Consider the following 13,790-nt stretch of genomic DNA (forward strand, 5'->3'; position numbering starts at 1 on the left):
AAAAAACATCTTGTGTTTTAATTGATGTATATGTCCCAACTGGATAGATTCAACCTCTGTTGTTCTGGAGAGGACTGTCAGTGGGACAAAAAAGTCAGGAAGTTTAAAATTTTACAGTTATTGCCAGATCAGGATCAGAAAGGATATCTTTCAATGGGAACACATGACAGCTGTCTGAAAGAAAATTTGTATCCGTGTTGAATTGATTTTCTCCTACTTCCTATTGTGTCTTCTACAAGTTGGGAAAAAAATCTACAGTTCATCCGGAAAGTATTCAGTGCTTCACTTTTTCCACATTTTGTTATGTTGCAGCCTTATTCCAAAATGGATTAAATTCATTATTGTCCTCAAAATTTTACAAACACCCCATGATGTCAATGTGAAAGAAATTTGATTAAAATCTTTGCACATTTAGTAAAAATAAAAAAATTAAAAAAATCCCATGTACATAAATATTCACAGCTTTTGCTCAATACTTTGTTGAACCATGTTCGGCACCAATTACAGCTTCAAGTCTTTTTGAGTATGATGTTACAAGCTTGGCACACCTATTTTTGGGCAGTTTCTCCCATTCTTTTTTGCAGGACCTCTCGAGCTCCATCAGGTTGGATGGGGAGCATCGGTGCACAGCCATTTTCAGATCTCCCCAGAAATGTTCAATCGGGTTCAAGTCTGGGCTCTGGCTGGGCCACTCAAGGACATTCACAGAGTTGTCCCGTAGCCACTCCTTTGTTATCTTGGCTGTGTGCTTAGGGTCGTTGTCTTGTTAGAAGAAAAACCTTCACCCCAGTCTGAGGTCCACAGCACTTTGGAGCAGGTTTTCATGAAGGATGTCTCTGTACATTGCTGCATTCATCTTTCCCTCGATCCTGACTAGTCTCCTAGTTTCCGTCATTGAAAAACATCCCCACAGCATGATGCTGTCACCACCATGCTTCACTGTAGGGATGGTATTGACCAGGTGATGAGCGGTGCCTGGTTTCCTCCAGACATGACGCTTGCCATTCAGGTCAAAGAGTTCAATCTTTGTTTCATCAGACCATAGAATTTTGTTTCTCATGGTCTGAGAGTCCTTCAGGTGCCTTTTGGCAAACTCCTGACGGGCTGTCATGTGCCTTTTACTGAGGAGTGGCTTCCATCTGGCCACTCTACCATACAGGCCTGATTGGTGGAGTGCTGCAGAGATGGTTGTTCTTCTGAAAGTGAAGAACAACCATCAGGTTCTTGGTCACCTCCCTGACTAAGACCCTTCTCCCTGATCACCCAGTTTGACCGGACGGCCCGCTGTAGGAAGAATCCTGGTGGTTCCAAACTTCTTATATTCAAGGGTGATTGGGGCCACTGTGCACATTGGGACCTTCAATGCTGCAGACATTTTTCTGCACCCTTCTCCAAATCTGTGCCTCCATACAATCCTGTCTCCAAGGTCTACAGACAATTCCTTGGACTTCATGGCTTGGTTTGTTCTCTGACATGCACTGCTAGCTTTGGGACCTTATATAGACAGGTGTGTGCCTTCCCAAATCACATACAATCAACTGAATTTACCACAAGTGTACTCCAATCAAGTAGTAGAAACATTTCAAAGATGATCAGTGGAAACAGGATGCACCTGAGCTAAATTTTGAGGGTCATGGCAAAGGCTGTGAATACTTATGTACATGGGATTTTTTTGCTTACTATTTTTTTATAAATTTGCACACAAACGTCTTTCACGTTGTTATTATTATGGGGTATTGTTTGTAGAATTTTGAGGAAAATAATGAATTTAATCTATTGTGCAATGTAACATAACAAAATGAGGAAAAAGTGAAGCGCTGTAAATACTTTCCGGATGCGCTGTACTTCATGGGGACACAAACATCAATAAACTTCACAGAGGTTCTAAACCTTCCTTGCCCTACTAGGGTGTGTTTTTATAGATTTCTGTGTTTCTTTTGGGGGAATTTCCTCTCACTTCCTGTTCTGTTTGACATCTTTCATACAGACAGGAAGTGGGGAGATTAACCCTCACCTGCTCTCCTGTCACCTGTCCCCTGGACAGGAAGTGAGGACAGAGACTCCAATTAAAACCTGTTAGAAGTTTTAAACCAGGCATGTCCAACCTGCGGCCCGAGGGCCGCATGTGGCCCAGAGCTGCAGGCAATGCGTCCCACTGACCCCTGACAATTTTTTTTTTTGCTGGGGAGGAAGGAAGTTGGGTCGAGGGCACGGCCACAGTGGCTTCCAACTAACGGTAGGCAGAGGCTGCCTCGGAGGAGGGGGGGGGGGGGGGGGCGAGCATGTGCACTGTTTCTGACTCCTACCATCATGAACTTCAAATCACTGAAGTGGTCATGGTGGTTAGAGTGTTCCTTTATTATCTCTCAGAAGAAGTAAACCTCTGTATACTGATTTCATTTCATTTGATCATCCTCTAGTTGTGTTAAATTAGTGCGGGGGGGGGGGGGGGCGCAGCGGCGCGGGAAGGGCGCAGCGGCATCTTATTACATACCTTAACTATTTTATATATTTTATATGCGGCCCGAGAAAATTTCTCTACACTCAATGTGGCCCAGAGAAGCCAAAAGGTTGGACACCCATGGGCTAAACCCTCCTCGCTCTACTAGAAAACATTGGAAAGTTTCAAGACAGGTTTAGTTGAATTTTTTTAATCAAACGTTCAGTGTTAATTTCCTCTGTGAAAATATTTTTGTTGATGAAAATAACACGATTTTAGTCGACTAAAATTAGACTAAAGCTAAAACAATTCAGATGAATAAAATACCACTTAGGCTTCATGTACACGGGACGCTGGAAATGGCCGTTTAGGAGCAGTTGGGCGTTTTTTTTAGAAGCCCCTGAACCCATCTACATTTTATCTTATCTGTCCATGTACACATGGTCGTTTACAGTCATTTGCAGGCAGTTGCGTTCAGGGACTTTTTTTAGAACGCAATTATTTGCGTTCGAACGTGTGTTTCCCGGCGTTTCAAACGCAAAAACACGACCGAACGCGATGACCCGCGTTTAGCGTTCGCGTTTTTCCATTTTAAAGGGGAATCATTTTTTTAACCTCTAGGAACGCTTCTAAACGCAAACGCCCGCTAAACGCGGGTGCAAACGCGACCGAACAGACGTTTCAAACGTCCTAAAAATCCAGCATTCAAAGGGACTTTTAACAACGTCCCGTGTACATGGAGCCTAAAACTAAAATGGTCTTTTAGTCAAAAAACTATGACGAAAACTAATTCGAAATTTGACCTCAAAATGAACACTGGTGAGAGGAAATAAAGAGCCTGCAGAGGGGTGTGGAGCTGGGTTGAAACTCACAGGATTACCACAAATAAAAAAAGTGGGGTGGGTCAGTTGCTAAACCACAATGCCTGGACTAAAACCTAAACTAATGAGCCGCGGGCCACGTTCCCTACATGGAAATCAAGGGTGGCTTTTTCTATTTTGGTTGGAGAGTAGGTTTAAGCTCACGGGAGCTTCTAATCGATGCTGTCTCTTAACCACTTAAGCCCCGGAAGATTTTACCCCCTTCCTGACCAAGGGGTATTTTGCGATTCGGCACTGCGTGACTTTAACGGACAATTGCGCGGTCGTGCGACGCTGTACCTAAACAAATTTGACGTCCTTTTTTTCCCACAAACAGAGCTTTCTTTTGGTGGTATTTGATCACCTGTGCGAATTTTTTGATCATGCGCTATAAACAAAAAAAAGAGCGTCAATTTTGCAAAAATAACAATATTTTTCAAATTTTTTTATATGAAATTCCCCCTCAAAAAAATGTAAAAATCTAAATTTTTTAACATTTTCGGCCAATTTGTTTTATGCTACATATGTTTGGTAAAAAAAATCGCAAAAAGCATATTTTGATTGGTTTGCGCAAAAGTTATCGCGTTTACTAACAAAGGGAAAGATTTTTGTCATTTTTGTTGTTTTTTTTTTAACGAGTAATGGCGGCGATCTGCGATTTTTTTTTTGCGGGAATGCGACATTAGGGCGGACAGATCGGACCCTTGACTGACATTTTTGACACTTTTGGGGTTACCAGTGACATTACTACAGTAATCAGTGCTATACATATGCACTGTTACTGTAAAATTACATTGGCAGTGAAGGGGTTAACTTTATTTGAGAGGGAGGGGTTATGTGTGTCCCTAGGGGCGTGATTCTAACTGTGATTGGCTGTGGCTTGAGCTGTAGGAACAATGATCAACGGTCCTACATAGTAGAACCGTATGATCATTGTTTCTACACAGGGGAGAATGACAGGCGGCTTGTTTACACTAGCCGCCTGCCTTTCTCCCTCTGCACCGACGATCGCGAGTGACATCGGGTCTGCCGGTCACACGCGCGCGGGGGGGGGGGTCCGTGACCGCGCGCGCGCTCCCCAGAGCCTCACAGGCTAGCGACGTATACCTACGTCGCTCTGCCTGTGAGGGGCTGACTGCCGCAGTAAATATACTGTGAGCAGTCGGCAAGCGGTTCATCGACCAGCCATTTCACTTGACCCCTTAGAGCAGGGTTTCTCAACCAGGGTTCCGTGGAACCCTAAGGTTCCTCCTGAGGTTGCTGGGGGTTCCTTGAGCAATGGGCAATTTCTGCTTCTCAGATAAGTTCCCACTGACACCATTGTTCCTTCTATCTATCTGTAAGGGGGTAATTCTTCCCAATGATGACAAGAGTAAGGAGCATTCTTCCCACTGACTGTCCCACTAATGTATCATGAGTTGTGGATTTTTATCAGGGGTTCCCCGAGACCAGAAATTTATTTCAAGGGTTCCTCTGTGTTGAAAAGGTTGAGAAAGGCTGCCTTAGATTAACTCAATCTCCATGCCATTTATGAATGGAACAAAATCCTCCAAACTCTTAGGTTCCATTTACACCTGAGCAACAGCAGCTGCAGCTAGTTTTTTTTCCCTTTTTTTTTTTTTGTTTTAGTTGCGCATTTTTGGAGTGGCGCCATTCATTTGAATGGGCCTCCCTTCACTCCAAAAATGCTCCAAAAGCAGCTCATGTACCAAATCTTGGCACAGAGCCAGGAGCCTTTGCGGTTGTGATTTTTGCCTTGATTTGTCATTTGACAATTGCAGCAAAATCGCCCTGAGTTTGGGGTGCCATTAAAGGGTAACTCCACTTTCGTGGGGAAAAAAAAATAGCGAAGAAAGAAATAACAATATCGTGTATATGATTGCGACACAAATCATATTGTAATTGAATGTTATTAAAAATGACCTTTCCTTTTCAATCTTCAGCTGTTGTAATTTTCTGAAAATGCAATGCAATATGGCCGCCTGGAGCTGTTCTGTACACAGAATGTATACTGACCACACCCCCAGAAACATCATTTCCTGCTTGTGTGATTGGTAGATAATAGTCAAATTTCTGGCATCCCCTGCAACAATAATGTAATTTTTGGTGAGATATTGCCAATAGGAACCCACCTAAAGGGATGCAGGCCGAGCAGATTTCCTCATTCGAGCCCTGCAGCAGCCACAGCTGATAGATAATTATGAAACCACTCCCATTTGACCCACTCAGCACAGAGGAACAACAATGATTCCTTCAGAATAACAAAAAGGTAGGAATCTGCAACAAAGTTTGTTAAAATCCTTGCATAGTACAGAGATCACCCAGAAGGGAAAGTTTTTTTTCTCAACAAAAGTGAAGTTACGCTTTAAGAAATAATGGCATCGTAAACACGTTCTGCATTTTGCCGCGATTCTGGAGTTGCGGGCAAAATCGTGGCGATTCCTCCCATGATCCGGATTGATCAGGTGTGAATGGAGCCTTAAAGATGCCCTTTGTCCATTCTTTACCTTTGATGTTGTCTCCTTCCTCCAGACTGTTCACCACATTCATCCACTCGGACTGTAAGCGCTTCAGCAAGGTGTAGGCGACAACGGGGTCTGACACCGGACCACGAGCCTTGTTGTGGATTGTTCTCACCTTCTCATAGAACCTGAAAAACATAAAAAGATTACAGGTCATATCATCCAGCCACAATCTGTCCAACACAGATAACGAATCCAAAGATTGGTTGATTGGATTGGCCTTCTATGTTAACCACTTGCCGACCACTCACATTGAGCGTACTGGGGCAAAGTGGCTCGTTATCGTCCAACGACGTAGGTCTACGTCGCTGGACTCCTCCCCTTGTGGGCGGCGCGCACGTGCCGCCGGAGGCTCGCTCCCGCTGTATTCAGTCACAGCGGGAGTCGGGCCAGGGGAGGAGCGGCGGTGATCACCGCCGCTCTTCCCCGATCGTCGGGGATCGAGTATGGCGATCCGCCCGCTTGTGTAAACAGAGCGGGCCGATCTCCTCTGTGACAGACAGGGACAGATTACAGGATTCAGCATAGCTGAACTTGCGATCTGTGTCTGTGTCACACAGTCCCCTCCCCCCACACATGTCAGTAAGCACCAGGCATACATTAACCCCTTGATCACCAATAAAATTTAACCCCTTCCCTGTGCCCCACACAGTAAGAAACACGCCCCTAGGTACACATTTAACCCTTTGATCACTTACTGTGTTAACCCCTTCCCCACCAGTGTCATTATTACAGTAACAGTGCATATTTATAGCACTGATTACTGTAGTAATGTCACTGGTACCCCCAAAAATGTCAGTCAAGGGGTCCGATCTGTCCACCGCAATGTCGCAGTCCCGCAAAAAAAATAGCAGATCGCCGCCATTACTCGTTAAAAAAAAAAAACACCAAAAATGACAAATTTCCCGTAGTTAGTAGCAGCGATAACTTTTGCGCAAACCAATCAAAATACGCTTATTATGATTTTTTTTTACCAAACATAGGTAGCAGAAAACAAATTGGCCTAAAATGTTAATTGTTGATTTTTACATTTTTTTGGGGGGGAATTTCATCTAAAAAAATTTTGAAAAATATTGTTATTTTTTTCAAAATTGTCGCACTTTTTTGTTTATAGCGCAAAAAGTAAAAATCGCACAGGTGATCAAATACCACCAAGAGAAAGCTCTATTTGTGGGGAAAAAATTACATAAATTTAATTTGGGTGCATCGTCGCATGACCGCGCAATTGTCCGTTAAAGTTACACAGTGCCGAATCGCAAAATATGGCCTGGTCAGGAATGGGGTAAAATCTTCCGGTCTTAAAGCGGTTAAAAATACGTTCATTGAGAATTTTTTTGTCAAAGACATGTAGCTAAATACATTTTGGCCTAAATATATGACAAAAATTGAATATATTGGATATTTTTTAACTGTCAAAGTAGAAAAATATTGTTATTTTTTCAAAATTGTCGCATTTTTTTATTAATATCGCAAAAAATTAAAAGCGCAGAGGTGATCAAATACCACCAAAAGAAAGCTCTGTTTGTGGGAAAAAAAGGATGTAAATTTTGTTTGGGTACGGCGTTGCATGGCCGCGCAATTGTAAGTTAAAGTCGCACAGTGCCGAATCGCAAAAAGTGGCCTGGACGTAAAGGAGGAAAATCCTCTGGTCCTAAAGTGGTTAAAGGACATCTCCAAGTAGGGAATCGCTGGCCCTCCATGGGGGAACTGATGGACTCCGGGGGTCGCTTTCGGCTCCCGTTTTGGACGGCGGCACGGTTGCACCACTTTTTGCACTCCCTATCGCCACCCGAGCTCTATGCCCTGGATCGTACGATGTTCGAGGATTATTGCCTAGAGGAAGGGACACTGCTGAGCCCCCTTTCCAAAACATATGGCATCCTTGTTGCCCCTGCGGAAGGTTCGCTCCCATCCTATTTTGCGAAATGGGAGCGCGATTTGGGGTGTACTTTTACGCCTGCCCAACGCCTGAACATCTGTACATTGGCTCTCAGGACCCCGACGTGTACGAAGCTGCAGGAAACTAATTATAAGGTGTTAACCAGATGGTACCGTGTCCCCTCACTCTTGCACAGGTTCTATCCGGAGGTTACGGAGAGGTGTTGGCGCTGCGGGGAAGAGGAGGGTACGTTGCTTCATGTGTTCTGGTCATGCTCCAAACTGTCTGGTTTCTGGAGAGCAGTCATGGATCTTATAAGGGAGCTCTCGGACCGTACGGTTCCGGACACTCCAGCCTTTTTTCTCCTCCAGGTCTATGACATCTCGATCTCTAGATATAAAAAATCGATCCTCCCCCATATCCTCTGTGCGGCTATATCCTGCATTCCGTTATATTGGAAATCCACGCGGGCCCCTACGATCAGCGATTGTGTGCGGAAATTGGAGGAAATTAATAGATTTGAGGATTTGACCCTCCCTGCCCAGCATCAGCGGGAGAAATACAGGCAGAGGTGGGGATTTTGGAACATGTTCCTCCTCCCTAACCGGGGTAAAGCCCTGATGTTCACACAGCAAACGGCATACATGCTACCTCGCTTTTCGGGCACAGTCAGAGCTGGTCTATTTCACCCCCTCCCATCTCCTGCCCCTCTCTTCCAGTGTATTCCCTTGTTTTCTCTTCTTTCTCCTCTCCCTTTCGGTGTCTGTTTGTCTCTTTTTCCCTCCCCTTTTCGTTCTACCCCTTCGGAAGCGAATGGGATGGTCTCTTTGATAGCCTTTTCCCTTGGAAATGGAAGAACCAGGGTGTTGCGCATCTACATGGGTTGCTGACAGGGTTTATGTGGGCACTTTTGTGCCGGTTTAGGATGATTGCATCACTTACTTCTACAGGTTGGCCATTCTACAATGTTGAGGTATTCCGTGATATTTTGTCCTGTATAACTGGATGTGTGTGCACTTTCGGTGTAATGTTGTTTGCAATTTCTGTTGCTGTCCTTCCATTATTTCTGATTTTCTATTTCTTTATAAATAAACATATTTGAAAAAAAAAGGACATCTCCAGACAAAAAATATTGCAGGTCATAGCATCCCATTTCAGTCTGCCCAACACTTACTGTATTTTCTGGCGTATAAGACTACTTTTGAACCTCAAAAAAATCCCCCAAAAATGGGGGGTCATCTTATACGCCGAGTATAATATCTCCAAGGTAACCCAAGTATAAGTATTAGCGGTAGATGTAATCTCTCAAGACGCTGGCTGTGTGGGAATCCTGTACCGGTATACCGTATCTACTGTAGCTTCGGCTACATAGAGTATACCGCGCTGAGCCAATCAGGGAGAGGGATGTATTCTATTATTGAATGCAAAGCCTGCTCGGATTGGCGGAGTAACATCAGCCCGCCTCTCTGACTCTGCCAATCCGAGCAGGCTTTGCATTCAATAATAGAATACATCGCTCACTGTGATTGGCTCAGCGCGGTATACTGTATGTAGCCGAAGCTACGGTACATACGGTATACCGGTACAGGATTCCCACACAGCCAGCGTCTTGAGAGATTACATCTACCAGTAATACTTTTAACTTGAAAATTAGGGGGGTCGTCTTATACGCCGGAAAATACGGTATTTATTTTATCCACAGATTGAATGATGAGAATGGCCTTATGTGTTGAAGGATAACTCCATATAAAAAGATCACAGGTCATAGCATCTCACCACATCTGCTAAACACTGAGATGACTGTGCATCCAAGTGTCAAGCTCATAACATAAGTGAAAAGTCCAGAGGGTTGTGATGAAAAATAAAGGAAGTTCCTTTTCCCCCTCCAGATTCAAATGGGGTCCATTTACCTTGTGAATTCACCGCTATCACATACAAGATGTACTCTTACCAGAGAGCATAGACCTCCTTTTACCGGAGGTCACAGTAAGCTACTAATGGCGCTTTTCCACTGCATGGAACTGAACGGTTCGGCTCGCTTTTGTGCTTTTCCACTGCTGGTACCGCATGGTATAGTGTAGGAACGGTTCGGTACGGTACGGTACGGCGGCGCTTTTCCACTGCATGGAACCGAACGGTACGGCTCTCAAAAACAGTACCACCTCAATTGTGGTTCCAAGAGGTACCATACCGGTACCATATCCCACAATCCTTTGCATGCAGTCACTACTAGCCACTGATTGGTCAGAGAATCCCACCCACCCCGTTGTTATCCCACCCACTTAACTTTAGTACTACTTTAGTGGAAAAGCAAACCATACCGTACCGAACCGAACCGAACCATCCCAACACCGTACCATGCGGTACCAGCAGTGGAAAAGAAAACCGTGCCAAGCAGGGCCGAGTAGAGCCGAGCCGGTACTTGCAGTGGAAAAGTGCCATATGTTTCATCCAGCAATATGGGTCGTTCCAAGCATTCAAGGACGCAGTAACACGCCACTGGCCTCAGGCTGTCACATCCAGTAGTGTACACCCCAGAATTGAAGATAATTGAGATAAAGATCTGTTCTTGGGCAGCCACACATGACTTTCTATCTGGTTCCAGCGTGAAAAGCTTTAGAGGACCATTAGTTTGCCTTTTAGAACTGATGTAGAAATATGGCCAGTACAACGTTGTTGCCTCCTTTTTTTTTGATGTCCGCATGCTTTCACTGCTTTGATGCTTGTTTTGATCCCGGAGTGAAATGATGTACCCAGGTTTCCTCACATGTAATGATGCGATCCTAAAAATCCTGGCCTCCCCTGTCAAAGCGCTCCTTCAACGCAGTGCAGACTTCTACTCTTCTGTGCAGGTCAAAAGCGAAAATCTGTCTTGGTACCAAGCGTAACTTTTACAAAATACAAAGGTTCGTGAATGATTGTGTTCACTGTTCCCACAGAAGATTCGTCTCTTGTGCAATTTCACGGCAGGTTATGCTTTGGTTATCCAGGATCAGGTCTTCCACTCTCTGAATTTTCACAGGAAAGGCTGCTGTGGGATGGGAACCAGCACGGCTGGGATCGTCACTGACAGACGTATGGCCATCTTTGAAATGTTTACACTAGGGGTCTCAAACTGGTGGCCCTTCAGCTGTTGCATGACTACAATTCCCATGAGGAATTGAAAGGCTGACATTTACAATCATGACTCCCATAGGCAGAGGCATGATGGAACTTGTCGTTTCACAACAGCTGGAGGGCCTCCAGTTTGAGACCCCTGGTTTACACCATTCAAATGTCTTAATGGGGCTGAGCGTCTCATCACCGTACTGTGTTTGAAGTCTTCTGTAGATATTCATAAGAAACGCCATCATCACACGCTGTTTCATACACGCACTAACACTGTTGTCTGCCATTTTGATCAACAGTCTTTGAACTGGCACACAGCACGTGCACAGCCTAACAGTAATGGGACACACTTATCACTTACTACTGCGTGTAGTACCGCCATGCTAGCATCCCTTTTTATACCTGTAAAATGAAAAGTCCTGGTTTGACTTGAACGCCCCTCGTACATAATATAATACTGTGAATAGGCTGTGCCTAAAATAGTGCAAAGGTGGGTGTACATTTTTATTACTTTACATAAGTCGTTCACATTTTACATATTGGTAACTCTATAGCAGGGGCTCCAAACTGCACCCTGGGGACCAGACGTGGCTCTTTACTCGTCTTTATCTGGCCCTTGGGCACCATTCATCCCAGAGATATGGAATACCATTCTGCCCTCTGACACCAAAAATGAGGCATAATTCCTGCCACTGACTTCAACAATGGGGGTCCTATTTCTCTCACTGACACCAACATTGTGGCGCTATTCCTCCCCATAATATTAGATATGGGGCAATGTTTACTCCCGCTGATTTCAGAAACATTTTCTATTCCCACTGGCTACAGTCCGGCCCTCCTAAAGTCTGAAGGACAGTAAAAAGGCCTTTTGTTGAGAATGTTTGGGGAGTAGAGACCCCTGATCAATAGTAACTCTACTTTTTTTTCATTGCAGGTAAATAATTGATACCAAGCAGAAGCAATGTGCCGTCTTTGAGTTCTTGATGAAGAAGAGGTGACATCCACAGAAGGCTACAGAATGTTTACAAGGATGACACCCAGGGGCGCAACTACAGGGGTTGCAATTGCAACCGGGCCCCATGCTCCAGGGGGCCTGTGCGGCTCCCCTTTACACCTGGATAGGAAGGGCGGTGGGAGCAGCATGTAGAGAAATCACTGTCCTCCTTGTAGCTGCAGGAGGAAAATGGAGGAGATTGGTTCCTCTGTATGCTGCCCCTGCCACTCCTCCTATCCAGTTCACTTGTGTTCTGCTGTCTCTGGGCCCCTGTGTGCTCCCCTGGTCCCCCCCCCCCCCCCCCACTGTGTTCCCTCCCCTCTCCTGCCGGCTGCTGCAGGGGATGTGTCACAATAGAGAACCAGGAAGGGGTCGGTAAATATGTAATTTACCAGCTCCTTCCTTTTCTGTATGGACAGAGTCATAGTCAGTGACATTGTAAAAAATAAAATAAAATTATAAAAAATAATACAATTAAAATACCAAAAAATAAAACGTGGGTAAACTTCCAGGATCGCAAAGGTCACACTTGCGACCAGACCCTGGCATTCCACCACTGTGGGGAGGCCCCAAGATGGCAGAAAGGGGGCCCACTGCAGAACTTGTGAAAGGGTCCCGCTGTGGGACTGTAATAAACGGCCCCCGCAACGAGAGTAAAGGGCCCCAGGATCAGTGGGAAGAATCCCAGGCTTGAAGGGAAGGGCCCTGGGCACAGGTCTGGGGGGGCCCTTCATGGTTTCTTGCACCGGGGCCCTAAAGGTTCTAGTTATGCCTCTGATGACACCTCTGACAAGAGTGATGGGCACAGATGAATGAAGAAGTTTAATGAAGGGGAAACCAGCATTGAAGACAAACTAGGCAGTGGGAGACCATCAATGTTGGACAGCTTGCACCCCTCCTTCAGGAACTCAATGCCGTATATCTACATCTATATCTATACAGTATACACCAATGAGCCATAACTTTATGCCCACGCTCCTAATAATGATTAGGTCCACCTTCTTTTGCCATGATCCATCAAGGCATGGACTCCACTAGACCTCTGAAGGTATGCTGTGGTATCTGGCACAAAGCCGTCACTAGCAGATCCTTTAAATCTTGTAAGTTCTGAGGTGGCTATTTTTTTTCCGCATTTATAGGTTTATTCAGGAAAGTTTTCTGTTTCAATCTCATGTCTAGGAGCCTTCTATATAAATCTTATTGCATGGGGGGGATGGGAGGAATTATATTTTTTGTATTTATTTATTTATTTATTTATTTATTTTCTATTTTATTTTAGTTTAGCAAGAACTACAGGTCCTGCGAGGTACAATTTTGCTTGTTTACAAATTTTTTAAAGGTGTTTTGTTTTTTCATTTTCAGATGTGCCATTTAAAATAAGCATCTTAACATTTAATAAAAACATAAAAAATAAATAAATAAATATATATATATATATATATATATATATATATATATATATATATAAATAAATAATACTGAAAGGGGAAACAAAAAACACCAATGTTCTGCAAAGCAACACTTTTATCTCTAAATTTTCATGCACATTTTACCGAAAGATAAAAAAAAAGGCCAAACTGAATGGACGACGTTGCTGGAATTATGCAAAATTGGCAATTTCACAGCAAAATCTATTTTACCAAAATCACTGATCTGCTTATCCGTGGTGAGCAATTTTGGAGGATTTTGGGAATGCTTTGGCGGGGTTGCGAGGTTGGATGTGACGTTGCAGGTTGCAGAGCCGCATTTTTGCAGTAGATGACCTAGCAAACAAACCAAAATTTGTTCCTTCTCATTTGCTGTCACCTCCGAGGTTTTGTTTGCTTAGCCAATGGAGACAACACTTTTCCGAGACTTCAGTTCTGCAGACCACGTTACAATGCATTTTGAACTACTCACCGGCAACCTAAGGCCCCTTTCACACAGGCGGACCGTTCAGATCCGCCTGTCAGTTTTTTTTGCATTCCTATGAGGCATCGGATGGCAG

At 44.3% G+C, this 13,790-nt stretch overlaps 1 protein-coding gene across 1 annotated transcript in view; it reads right to left on the reverse strand.

Moving 5' to 3' along the window:
• P4HA3 (prolyl 4-hydroxylase subunit alpha 3) overlaps positions 1 to 13,790 on the reverse strand; it is a 140,715-nt gene that overhangs the window by 107,284 nt on the left and 19,641 nt on the right. The window contains exon 2 of the mRNA XM_082247764.1: positions 5,808 to 5,950. Within this exon, the coding sequence (XP_082103890.1) occupies positions 5,808 to 5,950 (143 nt within the window). The remainder of the gene's footprint in view (positions 1 to 5,807; positions 5,951 to 13,790) is intronic.

The sequence above is a fragment of the Pelophylax lessonae genome (assembly GCF_965119305.1).
Source record: "Pelophylax lessonae genome assembly, chromosome: 2".
Lineage (NCBI taxonomy): Eukaryota > Metazoa > Chordata > Amphibia > Anura > Ranidae > Pelophylax > Pelophylax lessonae.